This window comes from Xyrauchen texanus, chromosome 15 (assembly GCF_025860055.1).
Source record: "Xyrauchen texanus isolate HMW12.3.18 chromosome 15, RBS_HiC_50CHRs, whole genome shotgun sequence".
Taxonomy (NCBI): Eukaryota; Metazoa; Chordata; class Actinopteri; order Cypriniformes; family Catostomidae; genus Xyrauchen; species Xyrauchen texanus.
The window spans coordinates 41,765,008-41,788,994 of NC_068290.1; the positions used below are offsets into that span (position 1 = coordinate 41,765,008).

The 23,987-nt window shown below is 41.0% G+C and overlaps 1 protein-coding gene across 2 annotated transcripts in view; it reads right to left on the minus strand.

Annotated features, from left to right (window-relative positions):
• The window catches only part of ascc3 (activating signal cointegrator 1 complex subunit 3), a 275,425-nt gene that overhangs the window by 72,622 nt on the left and 178,816 nt on the right, over nt 1-23,987 (minus strand). For both annotated transcript variants that reach the window (XM_052144464.1, XM_052144465.1), the window contains 6 exons: nt 14,487-14,678; nt 13,000-13,224; nt 8,151-8,270; nt 2,839-3,003; nt 742-828; nt 453-629 (listed from right to left, as the gene is read on the minus strand). In XM_052144464.1, coding sequence (XP_052000424.1) covers nt 453-629; nt 742-828; nt 2,839-3,003; nt 8,151-8,270; nt 13,000-13,224; nt 14,487-14,678 — 966 coding nt within the window. The remainder of the gene's footprint in view (nt 1-452; nt 630-741; nt 829-2,838; nt 3,004-8,150; nt 8,271-12,999; nt 13,225-14,486; nt 14,679-23,987) is intronic.

Here is a 23,987-nt window from a genome sequence, read left to right on the forward strand (position 1 = left end):
CCAGAACCAGAGCATACGTCACAAATATGGAGGTTTGCCAAGTGTAATTTAGTGTACATTAAACCAGCTGCAACTGCAATCTGTTTCCATAAACAAAAAACATGTGACATCCCTTCATCTCCATAGTCTGTAAAAGCTTTTAATTATTATAATGAACTTTATAATGATATTAAACCCCTGGCTTTTTGTTTGAAACTGGATCAGTTATTCTTAAGGAGTTAAAATAAAATAATACATAATGGCATTTTACTTATTTAATAAATGTACTTTACATTAGTGTCAGCCTTTTTGTGAAATGTTTTGCATGGAAAGTTTGCTTGTGATGTCTTTACTTGAAATAAATGCCATTTTGATGTTTTGCTACAAAGACTTTAAGCCACTGTGTGTATTCCTCTCAGGAGATGAAACTGAATGTCAGACTGTACCGTTCTCTCTGTGACTGTGCGTCTCACCTGTGCTACATAAGATAGATCAGATATGAGGGAGAAGCTGTCCACCTCCCCACGGCCGATGTACGTCTGCAGGAGGATGTTGATCTTGCCGTAGCCGTTCTCCACGCCTCCTGCCGCCGGCAGCTCACAGAAATTACACAACATCTGATCCAGCTCCTCCAGCTCCTCATCTCGAACCTGTACAGGTCGCACACAACACATCAACACACATCTGTAACATACATACACTGTATTCACACCATACTAGTGGAAAAACAAGAATCTGTCTGTGTACTGGATGAGCTCTCACTTTAATCTGCTCAAATTCTTCAGCTTTTGACACAATGCTCAGAACATCTGCTTCAGTTTTCTGTGAGTTGAAAAGCTCATTGAATGTCTGTGGAATTTAAAGAGAGAATGTTAAAAATAGTCATATATACAAAGTCCAAGACCATATTGACATGTTTTTTTTTTTAACCTTGTAAACATTTTTAGATTTTTTTTTTTTTTTAAAGAAATAAAAGATATGACATTTAAAGAAATGTTTTTGATTCCGCACTATTTATTATTTCTTGGTCATTAATTAGATAATTTTAGGGTTAGGGAAAGGGTAGGTTAGGTACAAGAGTCCACTACAGCACACAAGATGCTCTTTGGAATATTTTCAAATCATGATGATCAGGTTGTGTCTATACCAGAGTATTGCTATATGGGTCTTGGGTGTTCTGGGTGGTTGCTTACTGCTACAAGTCAAAAGAGCCCACTAGCAAGTCTCTATGATATTCTGGTCTCTAGAAATACAGTTGTGGCCAATATTGGTACCCATATGAGCAAAAACTATTTTTTTATTTTTTTGTCTTTATTGTTTATCCTTTTGATCTTTCATTCAAACTATTTACAAAAATCAAACCTTTAATTGAAGAAAACTAATTGAAAGTGGGGGGAAAAAAAACCTCTCATTATTAAATATTTTCCCCCAAAACATGTTTACCACAATTATTGGCACCCCTAGAAATTCTTAGAAGTAAAATATATCTGAAGTATATTCCCATTTTCATATTTGACAATTTTTAGTACACCTGGGTGACAAGCAACATGAAAATGTTCAGCCATGACTTCCTGTTTCACATGGGTATAAATATGAGGTAACACACAGGCCAAAATCCCTTAGTCATCCTCACAATGGGTAAGACTAAAGAATTAAATTCTGTTGAGCAGCAAATGTTGTTGAGCTTCACAAAATGGGTAGAAGATATAAGAAAATAGTTAAAGCATTGAAAATACCCATTTCCACCATCAGGGCAATCATTAAGAATTGCCAATCAACTGGAGATTTTTAGAATCAAACTCTTCAAGGATCACAGCTGGAGAATTGCAGAAATCTACTGGGTATTGGGGTCAGAAAGTCTCCAAAACTACAATCAGACATCACCTAAATCACAGGTTGTTTGGAAGGGTTCCAAAAAAAAAAGCCTCTGCTCTCATCCAACAACAAACTCAAGTGTCCTCGATATGCCAGACACTACTGGAACATCAAATGGGACAGGATTCTGTGATCAGATGAAACCAAAATTGAGCTTTTTGGCAGTAAACACCAGAGATGAGTTTGGCGCACACAGAGATGAAGACGTACCCAATGAATTTTGTGGTGCTGTTTTTATGCCAGAGGTCCTGGACAGCTTGTTCGGATACATGGCATCATGGACTATCAAATACCAACAGATAAAAAATCTAAAACCTGGCTGCCTCTGCCAGAAAGCTTACAATGGGCCCTGGTTGGATCTTCCAGCAGGACAATGATCCAAAACACAAATGATCCAAAATCAACACAAAATTGTTCACTGACCACAAAATCATGGTTCTGCCAGGGCCATCCCAGTCCCCTGACCTGTACCCCATAGAAAACCTGTGGGGTGAACTGAAGAGGAGAGACTGGAGAGATTCTGTATGGAGAAATGGTATCAGATCTCTTGAAAGATGTTCTCCAACCTCATTCAGCATTATAGGAGAAGACTCAGAGCTGGTATCTTGACAAAGGGAGGTCGCACAAAGTTGCTTTTTTGATAAAACTTGTGTGGTGTTTGGAATTGTTTGAAATATATTTGAGGTAACATTTTTGTGAATATTTTGAATGAAAGACCAAAAGGATAAACAATAAAGACATATAAAGATCTCTATAAATGTCAGCCTATGAGATTTTTCCACTTGTTTTATTGTCCGCCAGGCAAAAATTGTAAGTCCAATTGGTTAGTAAAGTAATATCAAATCTCTCCTCAACACTATTGTTCTCTTTGTGGCTCAAACTCTTCATGCAGTGAATGAACTTTACATGTCAACCCTGCTAAAAAATTAACTCTAAATAACAGGTAAGGAACCATTCCCATTCTTAAAATGCACCATATCTTACCTCGATGGTGTTGTACTTGATGTAGAAGTGACTGGCTGTTCTGCCAAGGTCAGTAGATGCAAAATATCCCGTCCTCTCATCAAAACGGATCATGTGAGCCTTATCCAGCTTCCTGCCAGACTCTACCACCAACTCCTTCCTGTACAGCTCCAACTGAGGGTCCATCTGAAGCACACAACACCACATACATTCATTCAACCATCACAAATAGATAATAAAATGAAACACTCGCCGGCCAGTGACATTATTAGGAAAAGAAACATAAATCCTGATTTAATCTGAATTGTTAAAATGATAGTCTGACTGTCGCTGATGTAAGTGACGTGCATGATTCAAATCAAATAAATACATACCATCTAATGAAGAAAACCTGTCACGGCTTGAGCTTTAAACACTTTTACCATCAAAAGTTTATTTAGGATGCCTAAAGATTCATGTTTTTTCTCTACAAAACTACCATGTGTCAACATTTGTACTTAAATGACAGAAAGGGAATATATTGTCTGATATAGCTTTGTGTTCCCATACAATTATTTCAAGTCAAGTGGTTTTTATTGTCGTTTCAACCATATACAGTTAGTACAGTACACAGCAAAACGAGACAACTTTCCTCCAGGACCATGGTGCTACATAAAAACAACAAAGGACCAACACAGGACCACATGAGACAACACAACGAAATAAAATACCTATATAAAAAACCTATTTATACCTATATAAAGTGCACGTGCAAACATGTGCAAAAAGTACAGGACAGTACAACAAATTACTGACAATGAACAGGACAATAGACAGTGCAGCGCCGACCAGTACTCAGTAGTGCAAAAAGATGACAGTTTCTAAAAATGTAAACATAACATACTATGAGATAATGTTCTATGCACATAGCAGTTATTGAGGTAGCAGACAGTTATAAAGTGACAGTAATTAAAGTGCAACTCAGGACACGTGTGTGTCAAACCAGTCTCTGAGTATTGAGGAGTCTGATGGCTTGGGGAAGAAGCTGTTACACAGTCTGGCCGTGAGGGCCCGAATGCTTCGGTACCTCTTGCCAGACGGGAGGAGGGTAAAGAGTTTGTGTGAGGGGTGTGTGGGGTCGTCCACAATGCTGGTTGCTTTGCAGATACAGTGTTTTTTGTAAATGTCTTTGATGGAGGGAAGGAGACCCCAATGATCTTCTCAGCTGTCCTCACTATCCTCTGCAGGGCTTTGCGGTCCGAAGCGGTGCAAGTCCCAAACCAGGCAGTGATGCAGCTGCTCAGGATGCTCTCAATAGTCCCTCTATAGAATGTAGTGAGGATGGGGGTTGGGAGATGTGCTTTCCTCAGCCTTCGAAGAAAGTAGAGACGCTGCTGGGCTTTCTTGGTGATAGAGCTGGTGTTGAGGGACCAGGTGAGGTTCTCCGCCAAGTGAACACCAAGGAATTTGGTGCTCTTGACGATCTCCACAGAGGAGCCGTCGATGTTCAGCGGAGTGTGTTCACCTTGTGCTCTCCTAAAGTCAACAACCATCTCTTTTGTTTTGTCGACATTCAGGGACAGGTTGTTGGCTCTACACCAGTTCGGTCAGCTGCTGCACCTCCTCTCTGTATGCTGACTCGTCATTCTTGCTGATGAGACCCACCACGGTCGTGTCATCGGCGAACTTGATGATGTGATTCGAGCTGTGCATTGCTGCACAGTCGTGAGTCAGCAGAGTGAACAGCAGTGGACTGAGCACACAGCCCTGGGGGCCCCAGTGCTCAGTGTGGTGGTGGTGGAGATGCTGTTCCCGATCCGGACTGACTGAGGTCTCCCAGTCAGGAAGTCCAGGATCCAGTTGCAGAGGGAGGTGTCCAGGCCCAGCAGGTTCAGCTTTCCAATCAGGTGCTGGGGAATGATTGTGTTGAATGCTGAGCTGAAATCTATGAACAGCATTCGAACGTATGAGTCCTTATTGTCTAGGTGGGTGAGGGCCAGATGGAGGGTTGTGGTGATGGCATCGTCCGTTGAGCGGTTTGAACGATCACGCAAACTGCAGTGGGTCTAGTGAGGGGGCAGCTGGGTCTTAATCTGCCTCATGACGAGCCTCTCGAAGCACTTCATGATGATGGGTGTAAGTCGCGACGGGACGGTAGTCGTTGAGGCAGGACACTGAAGACTTCTTTGGCATGGGGATGATGGTGGTGGCCTTGAAGCACGTTGGAACGACGGCGCTGCTCAGAGAGATGTTGAAGATGTCGGTAAGAACATCTGCTAGCTGGTCTGCACATCCTCTGAGCACTCTGCCAGGACTGTTGTCTGGTCCAGCAGCCTTCCGTGGGTTGACTCTACGTAGAGTTTTCCTCACATCTGCCGTGGTAAGACAGAGCACCTGGTCGTTGGGAGGAGGGGTGGACTTCCTCGCCATCACGTCGTTCTGCACTTCAAACCGGCGTAGAAGTTGTTCAGCGCATCTGGAAGGGAGGCATCTTTGTCACAGGCAACTGATGTTGTCCTGTAGTTGGTGATGGCCTGGATGCCCTGCCACATGCGCCGCGTGTCACCGCTGTCCTGGAAGTGACTGTGGATTCTCTGGGCGTGTGCGTGCTTTGCCTCTCTGATTGCCCGTGACAGTTTGGCCCTAGCTGTTCTTAGGGCTGCCTTATCGCCTCCTCTGAAGGCGGAGTCTCGGGACCTCAGCAGCGGGCGCACCTCCGCAGTCATCCACGGCTTCTGGTTGGAGCGTGTGGTGATGGTCTTGGAGAAAGTGACATCATCAATGCACTTGCTGATGTAGCTGGTCACTGATGCTGTGTATTCCTCCAAGTTGGTAGAATCGCCATATGTTGCAGCCTCCCTGAACATGTGCCAGTCAGTACACTCAAAACAGTCCTGAAGAGCAGAGATGGCTCCTGCTGGCCAGGTTTTCACCTGCTTCTGAAGCGGTTTTGTGCGTCTGACGAGCGGTCTGTATGCTGGAATTAACATAACAGAGATGTGGTCTGAGTAGCGAGGTGGGGGCGGGGCTCCGCCCGGTGCAGCGCCTGGGATGTTTGTGTAAACAAGATCGAGCACGTTCAGCCCTCTCGTTGCAAAGTCCACATACTGATGGAATTTAGGGAGCACTGTCTTGAGATTTGCATGGTTGAAATCTCCGGCGACAATAAACAGTCCGTCGGGGTGAGCGTTCTGCAGTTCGCTCATAGCCCCATATAGTTCACAGAGCGCTTCCTTAGCGTTAGCGCTGGGGGGAATGTAACCTCCGGTTATGCAAACAGTGGTGAATTCCCATGGTAGATAAGATTATTTGGGTTCCCTCGCAATAGCTTTATACATTTAATAAAACATAAATAAATAAAATAACCATGGTTTTACACCAATAACCATATTTTAACTATGATATTCATAGTAGGGCTGAAATGATTAGTCATTTCAACGTCATGACAATGTCGAAAATAAAACATTGTTGACAAAAATTGTCACTGTCAAATAGTGATTTGATCTCATTTAATGTAACGTGATCATATTAAACTCTAATGATGATGCGTGAGAACAGCACTGCAGCTCACGTCTGACTGAGGAGAGGAAGAAAACACATGTCCAGATGCACTCTAAACCTTCCAAACAGCTTCAGCTTCGTAAAGTATGAGGAAATTATAATGCAAAAATACTAAATAAGTAAACACAGAAGCACTTTCATTGTGGAATAAGTGGAGCTGGAGCTGCTGCTCTGCTGAAGCAAAACTTGTGTGATGAGCGTCTTTAAAGGAAACACCCCGGCGTTACATCTTTAATGCAGTTATATTTAATCTTATAGCTTTATTAAAGTTCAAATAATACTGAAGCAGATCATATAATTAACTACGAACTCTGAAACTGACATTTCTCTGTGCAGTCAGCGCGTTTTCTATGAGTTGTGTAAATGTTGCAATCTCAGGGGCAGAGATTGAAACTGCACCTGGATGATGCACACTTAATGCAGCTAGATTATAACGTGATGGCTCGTGATGGGAAGTCTTTGCCCTATTATACACTGCAACAAAATACATTTTTGATTTGTTTTTCTTTTGGCTTGTTTTCCAATATAAATATCTAATAAATCCTTTAAAAAAGATGCATTCACCTGAGAAGCAGCATATGAGATATTTAGACTTGCTTTTATAGAATAGATCTTGAATAGAAGTATATTCTGTCTTTACTGCACCTGCAGTGGTATAACCAAGATACATTCTCTTTAAGCAAGTCAAAATATCTTATATGCTGCTTCTCAAGTAAATGTATCTTGTTTTTAGAGATTTTTCAAATGGAAAATAAGACAAAAACACTTGATAACAATAGGAGTTTTTGCAGTGAATTTCTTTACTGAATAAAAAGTATTCCCCTCTTAAATTCAGTGAATGTCATTTAGAGGTATTTTTAAAATATTTTTTTTTTCCTATTTATTGTTAGTAAACACATTTAATACAACCTTAAGAGCTAATGATTAATCATTGCAACAATCGTTACAAAGAGTTGAATAATTGTTCTAATAATCGTTAGATTAATTGATTATCGAAATAATCGTCAGTTGCAGCCCTAATTCATAGTAAAACCACAATATATTAACAATATATGAAAACCAAAACTATAGTAATAAAACTCATAATCATAAAAAATAAAAAAATAAAACATTTAGTTTTTCTACAGTAATAAAAAAACAAAAACACAAATGAACTATGGTGTTACTATCATATACATTTTTTATTTTTTTGGCAGAATAACAATGATTTTTGACAGAAGTCTGGGTTTTCCTGTAGTATGATTATACTTTTGTTTTACTATAAATATCATGTATGGTTACTGTAGCTAAACAACGGTTCATTTTCATAAGGGATGGATAAAGCTATAACAAGGGACCCAACATAATCGCAAAGGACTACAAAACTATTTCCTCCCTGTCCTCTAAAGGGACTTTTTACATATTAAATATTATTTGCATTAGTGACCAAATAAACAACATCATGTGTTTTCACATTTTGGATTTTTTTTTTGTTTATTATTATAATTTTTATATTAAAATAATAATAATAATAATTATACAAATGTTCCATGGCTGGTGAGAAATATTAATGGCAGGTAATTTTCTAAGCAAAATGACCCATTATTCATGAAGCTTCTGGCTGTATAATGAGTGAAAATACAGATATTAGCTATATCAATATTTACAATAATTTACAAATAATACCATCTGAATGTTACCAGATAATAACAACAAACAAACAAATAGATTCATTCAAGCTGATATCAGATCAGGGATGAATTCACATGAGAGAGTGAGAAATACAGTGAACACTGAGGAAAGTGTAAGCGTACCTGATAGGCCTTGTGGTTGATTCCATAAACGAGTGGATTGGCTCTCATTCGCACATACAGGTATGTGTAACTCATCCACCTCACAGCTTCATCAACATTAGTGACTGTCCCAAGAGCTATCTGCACAACACAACCAACCAAAGACAAATCATATTTATTCTCATTTGGGTGAGCTATCTCTTTATAGTGACAAAAAGTACAATCAAACCTGTCCACCTGAACACTAACATAAACAGCATGTGATCAAGAAATCCTTCACTATATGATCATTGAAATGGCATGCACAAAGACATACAAGTGTGGCCTCTTGGTGATTCCTGATGTTACATCGCCATCTAGTGGTCAGCTTGATATTGGAATAAAGTTGTTGGAGCACTTGCCTCCATCATGTGGTAGAGTGAGAGACTGCACAAGATTTTTTTTATTTTTCAAATGAATCTCACAGCAGCATTACAAGTAATGGATGTAAACCATGACATTTTCAATTTACAACATTATATCACAATTCATTTTTCGAATAATCAACCAGCCTTACATTTCTATTAATCTATTTAATTTACTGTCAAATACATGTAAAAACCTTTCTCATCTCCATAATAGTCCCATAGTCCTACATGTGTACATCTTGAGAGAGCAGTACAAAGCGATGTGAAAAAAGAAAAGAAAAATCTCTCCATTTTACTTAACAAATATGTTCAATTTGCAAGCAGAACTTCTCTAAGGTGGTGCAGCTGTTGCATGTAAACATGTTGAATTGTTTTATATGAATAATTAAATATGTACTAAAAAAAGCTAGTAATGAGCACAAGTAATTGAGTAGGTTACTTTTTCTGCACCAGCTAGTCAACTATTAAAAACACTACTGTGCTTGAATATAGCACATTTATTTTTCTTTGTGCATTTGCCTGCTGTGAGCAGCGCTGACTACTGTACTTTCCCTCTGCAACGCTCACCAAATCACCAAACAGTTACAATTGTGTCCACTAGAAGGCGCTGTGGATGTATGTTGTTTAAGTGTTGGATGACAAACATAGACATGATGGCATGTTTGTGTGCTTTGAAACAATGTGTGACAATCAGGGTATGAAATTAACTTTTTTGTCCAGACACAGTTGCGGGTGCCAGCCACTATTATATATATATTCTGAGAACAGTTAATTTCATACCCTGATAAAAACATATACTGGTGACCAAAAGTTTGGAATAATGTACAGATTTTGCTCATGGAAAGAAATTGGTACTTTTATTCACCAAAGTGGTATTCAACTGAACACAATGTATAGTCAGGACAATAATAATGTGAAAAATTACTATTACAATTTGAACTTCAAAGAGTTCTCATCAAAAAATCCTTCTCGTGCAGCAATGACAGCTTTACAGATCCTTGGCATTCTAGCTGTCAGTTTGTCCAGATACTCATGTGACATTTCACCCCACACTTCCTGTAGCACTTGCAATAGATGTGACTGTCTTGTCGGGCACTTCTCACACACCTTACAGTCTAGCTGATCCCACAAAAGCTCAATGGGGTTAAGATCCATAACACTCTTTTCGAATTATCTGCTGTCCATTGTCTGTTTGTTTCTTTGCCCACTCGAACCTTTTCTTTTTTCTTTTCTGTTTCAAAAGTGTATTTTTCTTTGCAATTCTTCCCATAATGCCTGCACCCCTGAGTCATTTACTGCTGTACATGAAACTGGTGTTGAGCGGGTAGAATTCAATGAAGCTGTCAGTGGAGGACATGTGAGGCGTCTATTTCTCAAACTAGAGACTCTGATGTACTTATCCTCTTGTGTAGTTGTACATCTGGTCTTCCACATCTCATTCTGTCCTTATTAGAGACAGATGTCCTTTGTCTTTGAAGACTGTAGTTACACCTTTTGTATGAAATCTTCAGTTTATGGCAATTTCAAGCATTGTATAGCCTTCATTCCTCAAAACAATGATTGACAGGTGAGTTTCTAGAGAAAGCTGTTTCTTTTTGCCATCTTCAGAATTCTATTATGAGATGCGGGTTGGCGCTGTTTTGGCAGCATGAGGGGGACCTACACAATATTAGGCAGGTGGTTTTAATGTTGTGCTGATCGGTGAATATACAGTATATACAACTCTGGAAAATATTAGATGTTACCCCACTCTTCCACCAAGGCACTTGTAAGTTCCAAGACATTACTGGGAGGAATGGCCCTAGCCCTTACCCTCCGATCAAACAGTTCCCAGATGTGCTCAGTGGGATTGAGATCCGTGCTCTTCGCTGGCCATAGCAGAACACTGACATTTCTGTATTGCAGGAAATCACACACAGAATGAGCAGTATGGCTGGTGGCATTGTCATGCTTGAGGGTCATGTCAGGATGAGCCTGCAGGAAGGGTACCACATGAGAGAGGAGGATGCCTTCCCTGTAACCCACAGCATTGAGATTGCCTGCAATGACAACAAGCTCAGTCCGATGATGCTGTGGCACACCGCCCCAGACCATGACGGACCCTCCATCTCCAAATCGATTCTGCTCCAGAGTACAGTCCAACCATCACCCCTGGTGAGACAAAACTGCAACTCGTCAGTAAGAAGAGCACTTTTTGCCAGTCCTGTCTGGTTCAGCGAAGGTGGGTTTGTGCTCATAGGTGACGTTGTTGCCTGTGATATATGGAAAGCACCTGCCTTACAACAGGCCTACAAGCCCTCAGTCCAGCCTCTCTCAGTCTATTGCGGACAGTCTGAGCACTGATGGAGGGATTGTGTGCTCCTGGTGTAACTCGGGCAGTTGTTGTTGTCATCCTGTACCTGTCCCGCAGGTGTGATATTCGGATGTACCAATGCTGTGCAGGTGTTGTTACACTTGGTCTGCCACTGCAGCACTGTCTTAGGCGTCTCACAGTATGGACAATGCAATTTACTGCCCTGGCCACATCTGCAGTCCTCATGCTACCATGCAGCATGCCTAAGGCACGTTCATGCAGATGAGCAGGGACCCTGGGCATCTTTCTTTTGGTGTTTTTCAGAGTCAGTAGAAAGGTATCTTTAGTGTCCTGAGTTTTTATCACTGTGACCTTAACTGCCTACCATCTGTAACCAGTCCACAGGTACATGTTCATTCATTGTTTATGGTTCATTGAACAAGCATGGAAAACATTGTTTAAACCCTTTACAATAAAGATCTGTAAAGTTATTTGGATTTTTACAAAATTATCTTTAAAATACAGTGTTCTGAAAAAGGGACGTTTCATTAATATTAGCAATGTTATTTTTGAATATAATATATAACAAATAATACCAAGCTATATTTTGCATACATACAAATGGAGGCTAAAGAGCAGACAAGCACAGAAGAGTAAACTTCTTGTTCAAGAACTTTTAATGAGAATGTACTGAATTGACCCCTATTGCATTTCAACTGTTGTCCCAATGTTGATGCATCCAGAGATGGTCTGAAATCATATGCAGCGTTCTGATAGGCCATGTACACATGGCAACTAAATTCTGTTGTCAGATCATCCTTTAATTGCTCAATCCTGTTCTGTACCCGCAACCACAGTCTACAACCAAATTAACTCCCAAAAAATGCAGGTAGTGACAACCGCATTCTTAAAAATGTCATGTAGTGTGTATAATCAAATCACTTTATTGTCACACTACCGTGTACACAAGTGCAACAGTAGGTGAAATTCTTAATCCGAACTGAACAACTAGTTATTAATGACGTGATCAATGGTGCGTGTGAGATGTGTCGATCTTCTCCTGGTGCAAATCACACTCACAGAGTTATGTGTGTGTGTGTGTGTGTGTGTGTGTGTGTCATCTCTCATTCATACACTCCAGTCTGTCACTCCTCTATAGTTTCTCTCATCAGCCCTGCAGTCTCGGGATAACCGGTACATTACAGCAGAGACTATTTGATTACAGTCCAGCAAGAGCACACAAGCTGAAGCAGAAGCCACTTAGAAGTGCGTGAACAAAACACAGTGATTCCTTTAATGGCAGCTAACTAAACATTCTCGGATCTGTGGTGCTATCTCTTTGATCAAAAATGGCAAATACAAAATGGTTAAGCTGGTGAATGCAATTGTGAAAGTCAGTCCTGTATTATGTACACGTACATGGGAATGAAAATTTAGGGGATTTGCTCCTGCATATAAATGTGGTTGTCACACCTGAAAATTTGTAGTGTGTACGTGGCCATAGGTGACACACAATTCTTGCAAACTGTTCCCAGGTGACTGACAGGGAAGAAATAGCGAGAACGTAATATGCGTGTTCCACGAGACAGCTCGTGCCATGCTCTTGAGTGCCAATACACCTCTACACACAGCGAATCCAACACACACATCGACGGCTTTTCTGTCATCTGTTCTTCCAAATTTAATGCTTCTTCAAAACACACGTCTTTGTGTAAAATGTCATTTGGGCATATTTTTTTAAATATCTGAACACGGGCAATGCACACTTTATAAAAAGCCAACTTTCACAGCATGTTTTTCTGAGTAATTTGTTGAGACTTTATGTAGACTAATATATGTGCATTACCCTAATGCAGTCAGCATTGATGTGATTCTAAGCTCCGGGTGAGTGCAAGGTTCCTTCCCCACATTTTTATTAATGCATATTGTTCATAAGTTTGTTGAAGTTACCTTATTTTGAAACTGTTCTTGGCAAAGTTTTTGAATAAAATCAAAATATCCGTTTCATTTACGTGTCATACATGTTATTATTAACTTACATTTTTATATATGAGTAATCAATTACTTGTTTTTGTAGGTTAGATTACTCAACTAACAAAATGATTTGAAAATGCCCATCCCTACCGCAAGCCTAGCATGAGTTAACAGTAGTGTTATGCCAGTTCAGTACCTCAGCATTAAGATTGTCAGCTAGGCTCTGCTGAAACTGGCTCTCGATGGGGTTCTGTTGAGTCAGCAGCGTCAGGTAGTGGCTCAGCTTGTCATGGGTTGTGATGATAGTTCCCTCACCGTACTTGTCAAACTGCGGTCTCCCGGCCCGACCGAAGATCTGCATCACATCCAGGATACCCAGATCCACCAGAGCACCACGCTTGGCATCATAGATATTAGTGCCCTTATACCAAAGAGACATTGGAGTCATTTAAATATGATTCTACAATACCTTAATCCAGAGGTTCCAGCATGACGTTAACATGAAACCCAAATTGCAATTTTTGAGTGACAGGATTTTTGGGAAAAAATGTACGATGGGACTTTTTATCCATCAGGAATTGATTGGATACAAAATGTGAACCTAAATGTGAGTTTGCCAAAAAACAATAACTTGACTTAGCTATTATACTGATAACAAATAACCCTTGCAACCTCAGTGATGTCACTCATAAAGGAAAGCCATTTCAGAGGTGGATGAAGTATTAAAGTTTGATTAAAGATTACAAAGACATATTTTTCTTTGAACATACTTACACTGAAGGTAAATAGGGTTTCATGTTGACTTTAAGGGATAGTTCTCCCAAAAATGAAAATTCAGTCATTGTTTTCTCACCCCTGTGTTGTTATAACCCAATATGACATTCTTTCTTTTTCTTAACACAAAGGGAGAAGTTGTGAACAAATATGCTCAGTGATGTCATACAATGGCTGTTTATGGTTACCACCTCTTCACGTTCAAAAGGACAAACAAGTATAATTTAGAAGTCTAATAAATTATTTGATGCACTTCATGCCTAGTTCTTAAGCCATTAAATGGTCTGAAAACTAATGAGTTATATATTACCGACCATTGATCTCCTTTGGACATTTATGAGAATGCACGAGAGCAGCAGTTTGCGCAGTCCCTGCTTGCGAGATGGCGTTCTAGCAAGAAACCTCTTTGTTTTGCTTCAACCAGACCAGCAGCCATATTAACAACTAAAAACACAACACAGCTGCACACAAAATAGAAAACAGAACTTACAAAACATGTCTAAAACCTTTGAAGTTGATGAGAAGATGCATTTCTATGCCCAGACTTTTGTTTGAACCGGAATACTTGGAAATTAAGGTCGATCTGTTTCTCACCAAACCTTATCGTATGGCTTCAGAACAAGGAATGAGTCGCATACAAAAATGTATTCAACTTCCAAATGATCCTTTTGTGTCCTTTATGAAGCTTGAAGAGGTGGTCACCATAAATTTCCATTGTATGGCATCACTGAACACAACATTTATTTTTTCACAATTTCTCCCTTTGTGTTAAGAAAAAGAAAGTCATATGGGGTTATAACAACACAGGGGTGAGTAAACAATGACTGAATTTTCATTTTTGGAACTATCCCTTTAGCGCAGTGTTTCATGCATGCGCACACACATAAGATCACAGCAATGAGCTCTAACCTTGATGATAACCGCATGAGCGGGTAAGTTAACGCCCCAAGCCAGTGTGGCTGTGCACACCAGCACTTTCAGGTAACCTCTAGAGAACATGTTCTCCATGAGCGTGCGGTCCTGTCGCAACATTCCGGCGTGATGAATCCCAAAGCCGTCAGGAAACATCTCCCTCATCTGCTTGTTTCTGGAGCGCTGTACCTGTGGAGACACATCACAACACATGATAAATAACAAACTGGCCAGGAATGAGAGCAGCTCATCTGGTGAGCATTTAACATACTCAGTTTGATAAATGAAAATGTTTTAGATTATATATTTTAATATGAATTGCTTATTTTATTGTATTAGAGGTTTCATTCACATTATTACTAATACAGTATGTTCATTTTTATTATTCAATTTAAATACATTTTCATTTTATTTTTGGTATTTTGCCACTTTTATTGAGAGGTACAGTAAAAAGAGGAGAGGAAATGATCAGGAAAGAGGAAATGGATGACTCGATTTTGGGTCTGTCAGCGCATGTTGTGTGCTAACCACTAGGCCACAGCTCTAACATACAGCAATATTCATATTTGTACCACATATTAAACATTGGTGCTGCTGTGTTATTTAGTTTGTGACTGTGCATAAGAACCAGTACTAAAGAGGGCTTCTGCTAAATCAACGTCTCACTAAACAAATGGCCAAGGTTGGGTTGGAACTACATTTGTCCATACAATCGAAGATGGAGATATTGGAATAAAAAATAGATATTGAAAACAGTCATTGTCTTTGCAATTTCATTAGTGTCGCAGAAATTAAGCATGCAGAATCTGTCTCAAGTATTCAACAAGTTTTGAACCTTTCCAACAGAACATTTGCACACACACTGTGGTGTGACAGAGATGTGTGTTGTGTTGACTGTTGATGAGGGTCGTGACCTGTGCAGGCAGTAACGTCTTCACCATCAGACGCTTTGATCTCAGTCTGACTGAGTCTAAATGGAGGTCAACAGCAACAACCCTCAGTGCTGTAGAAAACAGCCTATTACAGACAGTCTGTCCCTCAATAACACACACTGAATACCAACTACACACATAACCTGCCTTACTGCAGTCTAACCTTACTAATAAAATACTGCAGCAGTACCATGGTACAGTGAGGTATCCGTGGTACTCAAGGTACTGAATAATTACTACATCCATATGCCATAGTATTCATGTGGTACTACTTTGTATTTCAAAGAATACAATGGATTACAAATAACACGTGCCCAAAAAACATGGTATTTCTATAGTGCATAACCAAAAATACCTATGGCAGTTTCATGTTTAAAGTCACGTTTAAAGCTGACTAGTCACGAGTTCTAATCCAAGGCGTGCTGAGTGACTACAGGCAAGTCTCCTAAGCAACCAAATTGGCTCGGTTGCTAGGGAGGGTAGTCACATTGGGTAACTCCCTTGTGGTCACTATAATGTGGTTCTCGCTCTCAGTGGGGCACGTGGTAAGTTGTGCGTGGATGCCGTTGAGAATAGCATGAAGACTCCACATACGCTAGTCTCCACGTTAACACGCTCAACAAGCCACGTGATAAGATGCGCGGATTGACAGTCTCAGACGCGGTTCGGTTCGAAATCTCTTCTATTCGCGTTCATCTGTTAGTTGATTTAGGTCTCTGTGGATGTGATGATTGTATCAAAGTTATTATGAAAGCTCTGCTTGTGAGATGTAATGTGACCTGTGACAGAGCAACAGTGTTTGGGGGACAGAGAGGACTATACTAACTGAACAAAATCTGACTTTTCTAAATATACCTGCAGTTTGTTTTTGAACATACATCCAAAATACACATATTCTGATTGTCCTTTTAAACCATGCTATGGCAAAACTGGTGATGTGAACTGGTGAACTGGACACAATTTGATCTCTTTACCACCATGGGGCCCTATCAAATGTGATGTAACAAAGTTAGGCTTTAATTTATATGACTGAAGCAGTCATTAATGTAAAATAAAAATTATAAAATATAATAAAGAACTACATTTGATCCTTTTCTTTAGAAAATGCAAAAACACACCACCAGGATCCGGCCGCATGTGCGCCGCTTCTGTATCTGAGGTGCTTGAGGGGAAAGGCAGCCCAGCTTCTTGCTCCGTTGCCCGTGACACGTACTCCAGTCCCCGGTGTCACATTTAATTCATGCCTGGGGTCCGTAGTGTGGATCTGGTGACACATCTAATTCATGCCCGACCCTTCTCGCTCCATTCCTGGACTTGCAAGTATGTCAGTGTGAAGAAGCCGGTCTTTAAAGGCAGCGGCGATGAGGCTATCCATTCACTTCATGTGCGCTTCATCACATGCTGCTAAAAGGGGAAGTGTCACTGACCACTCCAGTTGTGAGTCTGGCTAAAAAATGGCTCTCTGAAGATTCGGGGTGATGATGATCCGAGAGAGGGTTGTTTCGTTCCATCACAGTATAAAAAGTTTGGTGATTGCATAAATAATAAGAGGTTGTTATTTCCGGCATTATCTCGGGTGGCTATTACCTATCAGAGCGTGCGCAAACCAACTGGCTGCTGTTTTTACGGACATTTTCAACCTGTCCTTCTCCCTGTCTGTAGTCCCCACATGCTTGAAAATGTGCATTGTGCCTGTACAAAAGCAATAAAAAACAAACACTTGCTTAAATGACTGGCGTCCTGTTGCTCTGACCCCCATCATCAGCAAATGCTTTGAGAGGTTAATCAGAGATCACATCTGCTCTGTGCTGCCCACCTCTTTGGACCCATTGCAGTTTGCCTACCGCAACAACCGCTCCACTGATGATGCCATTGCATCTACAATACACACTGCTCTCTCCCACCTGGGAAAAAGGAACGCATATGTGAGAATGCTGTTTGTAGACTACAGCTCAGCATTCAACACCATAGTGCCCTCCAAGCTTGATGAGAATCTCCGGGCTCTGGGCTTAAACAGCTCACTGTGCAGCTGGATCCTGGACTTTCTGTCTGGCAGACGTCAGGTGGTTAGAATGGGCAGCAACATCTCTTCACTGACCGTCAACACTGGAGCCCCACAGGGCTGTGTTCTCAGCCCACTCCTGTATTCCCTGTACACACATGACTGTGTGGCAACACATAGCTCCAATGCCATCATTAAGTTTGCTGACGATACGACGGTGGTAGGTCTGATCACTGACACTGATGAAACAGAAGAGGTGCACACTCTGACATGCTGGTGTCAGGAGCACAACCTCTCCCTCAACGTCAATAAAACCAAGGAGCTTGCAGTAGACTTCAGGAAGACAGACAGAGAACACAGCCCCATCATCATTAATGGAGCACCGGTGGAGAGAGTCAGCAGCTTCATGTTCCTCTGTGTCCACATTACTGAAGAACTCACACACTGAGGCCGTTGTGAAGAAGGCTCACCAGCGCCTCTTCTTCCTGAGACGGCTGAGGAAGTTTGGAATGAACCACCACATCCTCCCACGGTTCTACACCAGCACTGTAGAGAGCATACTGACTGGCTGCATCACCGCCTGGTATGGCAATAGCACCGCCCACAACCACAAAGCACTGCAAAGGGTGGTGCGATCTGCCAGACACGTCATCGGAGGTGAGCTTCCCTCCTTCCAGGACATATATAACAGGTGGTGTGCGAAAAAAGCTCGGAGGATCATCAGAGACTCCAGCCACCCGAGTCATGATCTGTTTTCACTGCTACCATCAGGCAGGCGGTATCGCAGCATCAGGACCCGCACCAGCCGACAACATGACAGATTCTTCCCCCAAGCAATCAGACTTTTGAACTCTTGATCTCTCACGATCGATAATCAGCACTGCACTTTATTAATCTTATATCTCACACTGGACTGTCATAATTATATTCTCCACAATACAACTACTGTATACACTCACCTAAAGGATTATTAGGAGCACCTGTTCAATTTCTCATTAATGCAATTATCTAATCAACCAATCACATGGCAGTTGCTTCAATGCATTTAGGGGTTTGGTCCTGGTCAAGACAATCTCCTGAACTCCAAACTGAATATCAGAATGGGAAAGAAAGGTGATTTAAGCAATTCTGAGTGTGGCATGGTTGTTGGTGCCAGACGGGCCGGTCTGAGTATTTCACAATCTGCTCAGTTACTGGGATTTTCACGCACAACCATTTCTAGGGTTTACAAAGAATGGTGTGAAAAGGGAAAAACATCCAGTATGCGGCAGTCCTGTGGGCGAAAATGCCTTGTTGATGCTAGAGGTCAGAGGAGAATGGGCCGACTGATTCAAGCTGATAGAAGAGCAACTTTGCCTGAAATAACCACTCGTTACAACCGAGGTATGCAGCAAAAAATTTGTGAAGCCACAACACGCACAACCTTGAGGCGGATGGGCTACAACAGCAGAAGACTCCACCGGGTACCACTCATCTCCACTACAAATAGAAAAAAAGAGGCTACAATTTGCAAGAGCTCACCAAAATTGGACAGTTGAAGACTGGAAAAATGTTGCCTGGTCTGATGAGTCTTGATTTCTGTTGAGACATTCAGATGGTAGAGTTTGAAGAGTTTGAGAATTTGGCGTAAACAGAATGAGAACATGGATCCATCATGCCTTGTTACCACTGTGCAGGCTGGTGGTGGTGGTGTAATGGTGTGGGGGATGTTTTCTTGGAACACTTTAGGCCCATTAGTGCCAATTGGGCATCGTTTAAATGCCACGGCCTACCTGAGCATTGTTTCTGACCATGTCCATCCCTTTATGGCCACCATGTACCCATCCTCTGATGGCTACTTCCAGCAGGATAATGCATCATGTCACAAAGCTCGAATCATTTCAAATTGGTTTCTTGAACATGACAATGAGTTCACTGTACTAAAATGGCCCCCACAGTCACCAGATCTCAACCCAATAGAGCATCTTTGGGATGTGGTGGAACGGGAGCTTCGTGCCCTGGATGTGCATCCCACAAATCTCCATCAACTGCATGGGCCAACCTTTCTAAAGAATGCTTTCAGCACCTTGTTGAATCAATGCCACGTAGAATTAAGGCAGTTCTGAAGGCGAAAGGGGGTCAAACACAGTATTAGTATGGTGTTCCTAATAATCCTTTAGGTGAGTGTATATATTTTTTATATACTCTTTATTTATTTTTTTTATTGTATGTGTATTCTATATTGTGTGTATTGTTTACTGTACATTGTATATAATTATTGTGTTGTGTAAGTATGTTGTTTATTGTAATTGGTATATGTCTCATCACTGTCATGACTGCTATGTTGCTAGGAACTGCACACAAGAATTTCACCTACTGTTGCACTTGTGTATGTGGTAGTGTGACAATTAAGTGAATTGATTTGATTTGATACCTGCCAGAGTTGCTCCTTTAGCTCTTTTGTTGTGCTTTATTTCTTACTGTCTTGTTATAGAAATTTCTTGTGCTTTAAAGCAGGAGTCACCAAATACTTCAACCATTTTCAGGCCAAGGACCCCTTGGTGGATAGAGACACGGAACCTGGACCTCTGTTACATGTTGTATAAAATTGAGTGTTGCGTTGTATGCCTATAAAAACGTGCCTGGTGGTATGCTACCATATTATTGTATGTACATACTTCATGATATTTACATTGCAAAGCCATTGAAATAATCATTAAATGCTGCCCTGCTGAAAAAAACTGAAAAACTAGCATAACCTGGAAGGCTGGTTTTGGCTGGTCGTCCAGCCTGGTCATAACTTGTCAGGCTGGTTTTGAAGGGGTTCTGAAAACACTTTTTTAGCTGGTCAGGTTTGTCATGTTGATCTTAGCTTCAGGGTGGTCTTAGTTAGTCAGGCTGGTTGTAGAATGTCATGGTGGTCTGGGCTGGTAGTCTCCTAGCCTGGCCAAGCTGGTTTAAGCTGGGAGGATAGCTTGTCTTACAGCCTGAGCAGCTAAAAATAGTTCAAACCCCCTCTGAAACCAGCATACTGACCAACCTTTCTAGGCTGAGTGACCAGCTAAATCCAACCAAAACCAGCCAACCAGCTTAGGCTGGTTTTAGCTGGTCTTTTCAGCAGGGACAGCAAGGGTCTGCAACATTGTATACATGAAATGACATTTTTAATTGTCCTTGCACATCCCTGTGCCAAACCTCCAAAAGACAAACAGACAGAGAGACAGACAGTCAGATAGGCAAACAGACAGACCATGTGCATGCAGAATAAAACAACTTTTATAAGGTTACTAAAATGAAGTTCATCTCATGCGAGAGATCGTTTTATACATATATTTTAAAATGACTGTTCATTTCATTGAGGAAAACAATGACTGAATGCACCTTAAATGATGTTGATTTCAGAGTCACCATCTTGTGTGTGTGGAATGTTAAGGACAGGGTATGCCAGCTTGATAATCTCAGCAGTAACTAATAAGGCAAGTAAGATATTGTTCTGAAAGCAACTAATAATTACAAAAACTGTAGGCTGTCCTCTGCTCAACCGCACAGTACATCCAAAGCAAAGCAGACATGTTTACTAACGCGACCCTCCACTGCAGCGCTGCCTAACCTGACGTGTGTCGCGCATTGAGCGGCTCTTGATGAGCAGTGGACGTGTGAAGGGTTTGTCCGGGCAAACCCAAACTGCAAGCAGTTGCGAAGGACTTCAACATGTGGATCCATCACTGGACCCTCTGCAGTTCGCGGACACCTTTACATTTTTGCTGAACAGGGCCTGTACTTATCTTGACGAGGCAGGAAACCTTGTGAAAGTCATGTTTTTCAAATCCTCCTGTGATTTTAACACCCTACGACCTTACTTACTCAGCAATATGCTCCTGGGTATGCAGGTGGAACCTCCAATAGTGGCTTGGATTACCAAATATCTTATTATGTGAGGCTGCAGAACCATGTGTGACACGGTGGTGAATAGCACATGGGCACCAAAGGGGACAGTCCTTTCTACTTTCCCGTTTACCCTTTACACCTCAGATTTGAGTTTTCAGATGACTCTGCTATTGTGGGTTGTATTAGTAGGGGACAGGAGGATGATTACCGGAGTGTGTTGTACAGTTTTACAGAATGGTGCGAGCTAAATTACCTCAAACTAAATATCACAAAGACTCAGGAGACGTTGTGGATTTCAGGAGGCAAAGAACCTTCCCAAGTGCAGTGAGTATCAGGGGAAAGGTGGGGGACATTGTTGGGGAGTACAAGTACTAATGTGTCTACATTAATAATAAACTGGACCGGATTAAAATACAGAGGCTGTGTACAGGAAAGGTAAGAGCCCCTGAACTTTTCTTTAGGATACTCATGTTGTTAATGTTCTATCACTCAGAGGTTGATAGTATCATCTTCTACGCTGATGTCTCGGTTTGACAAGCTGAATAGGGCTCAAAACCCTTTTAATCCAGCAAACCAGACCAGACCTGCCCAAACTGAGAGACCAGCAAACCACCTTTGGCTGTTTTTTTAGTAAGGGTGTTTATCCTTGGTGCAAAACGAGAAAGTTAGAAACATGTATGTCTTTATTTTCGGTCATAATGTGGTTTGTTCACATCAACTGCAACATGACCAGCATGTAAAGCCGTTGTGCTTCAGCATCTATATACATACCACGCACATTCCCTGCATTCATCATGCTGAAAAATCAGTGAATATTCACAATGAATAAGAAGGTAAACTAAAGAAAAGCACAAAAACGTATGTGAGAGCATGTTTGAGATGTAGAAGAGCGGCATACGTTCTCCAGGGCACAGCGAGGCCATCAGAGACTTTAATTGAAACGCTAAGGTTTGCTTTGAGGTGTCACACAGTATTAACGTGCTGCTTGGCGAGCGTAAGTTAAAGTGAGGCTAGGGCAGCCGCTCACGTTCAGAGGTTGGATTTGAGATGGCAGCACATCGGCTCTGTGATCAGGCCTGATTAAGGGCCACTGAAGAGAGATTATTTCCCTGCGCACTAAGCAGAAGCCGCGGCTGCCTTCCGCCGGCCACGGCAGACAGCGCTGATTAGCCATTACTCTGCCTTAACACGAGCAGACAGTAGCCATACCGCACGGAGACACAGCACGCACCCCGGGTATTGAAACATGTCGAGATGTGGGTGCGAGCAGCCTGCGGCCGTCGCAAACGCAACAACCTGTTTCTCAAATAACACTCAGGACCTTGAGAAACACAGTGTTCATGAGCAATGCCATTAATACTGCTAAATGAAAGAACACAAGCTCAGTGACTCAAAGACATTACGAGTCTTCATAAATTTGGTTTGACAGAGACATTAACAGTGCATTAGTCTTGACACACAAACGTCTGTCATTTTTTATATCTCCCTCTTTGCTGTTGTATAACTTTCCCAAAATGCATTTTGACACTTTGTTGCCTCACAGTATTCAAAAATGCTTATTTAACTACACATTTCATTAATGGAAAATGGCCCCAACTAGACTGACAATCTCAGAGATGTCACTTGATTACTAGTGTCTCAATAATCCAGAATTAGGTTTAATTTACAATAAAGGGAGCAAAGAAAAATAAAATTAAAAATTAAAATAAAGGAAGGGAAGGGGAAAAGGAAAAGCAAAGTAAACATAAAAGAAACCAGAAAGGATGAGGAAAAGCAAATGAGCACAGGATGGAAAAACAAAATGGCTAAATGAAATGGAAAAATTTGGCAAGAAAGGGCAGGAAAATGAAAGCAGAAGGAAGAGAAATAGGAATAGGGGAAGAAAGAGAATGAGAAAAAAAGAAAAATCTAAGGAAACTGTCAAGGGAGAGGAAAAGGAAAGGGGGAAAGGGAAGGGGAAAGGAAATGGACAAATAAAACAGGAAAATGGAAAATGAAAAGCAAAGGAAAGGACAGAAAAGGAAACTGTAAAAGATGAAGAAAATGAGAGGGGGAAAGGGAAGGGAAATGAAATGGCAAAGGGTAAAGAAATAAAAGGATATTGAGAAGAGGAAAGAGAAAAAGTAAGTGGAAAGAAAAGGGGAAAAGGAAAAAAGACAGGAAAGTAAACAAAATGGAAAGGAGGAGGAAAAGAAAAGAGGGAAAGGGAAGGAAAAAGGAAATAAAAAAGAGAAAAAAGGAAAGAAAGAGAATAATGAAAAAGAAAGAAAAGGAAGGGGAAATGAAAAAACAAAGAAAAGGAAACCGGGAAAGGAAATGAAAGGAAAAGGGAAAAAGTAAAGAAAAAGATAAGAAAGGGGGAAAGAAAAAAGATCAAGAAAAAGAAAGGGGAGGAATGAAAGGAAAAAGGAAATTGACAAAAGATGAAGAAAATGAAAGGGGGAAGGGTAGGGAAAAGGTAATGGAAAAAATGAAATGGGAAAGGAAACATAAAAGGAAATTGAGAAGGAAGAGGACATAGAAAAAAAGGAAAGTGAAAAGGAAAAAACAAAAAGGAAAAGATGAGGAAAAGAAAAGGGGAAAAGGAAATGAAAGAACAAAATGAAAAATGGAAATAAAAAGGAAGGAATGAAAGGGGGAAATGAAAAGCAAAGGAAAGGAAAGAGAATGGAAACTGAAGAAAATGAGAGGGGAAAA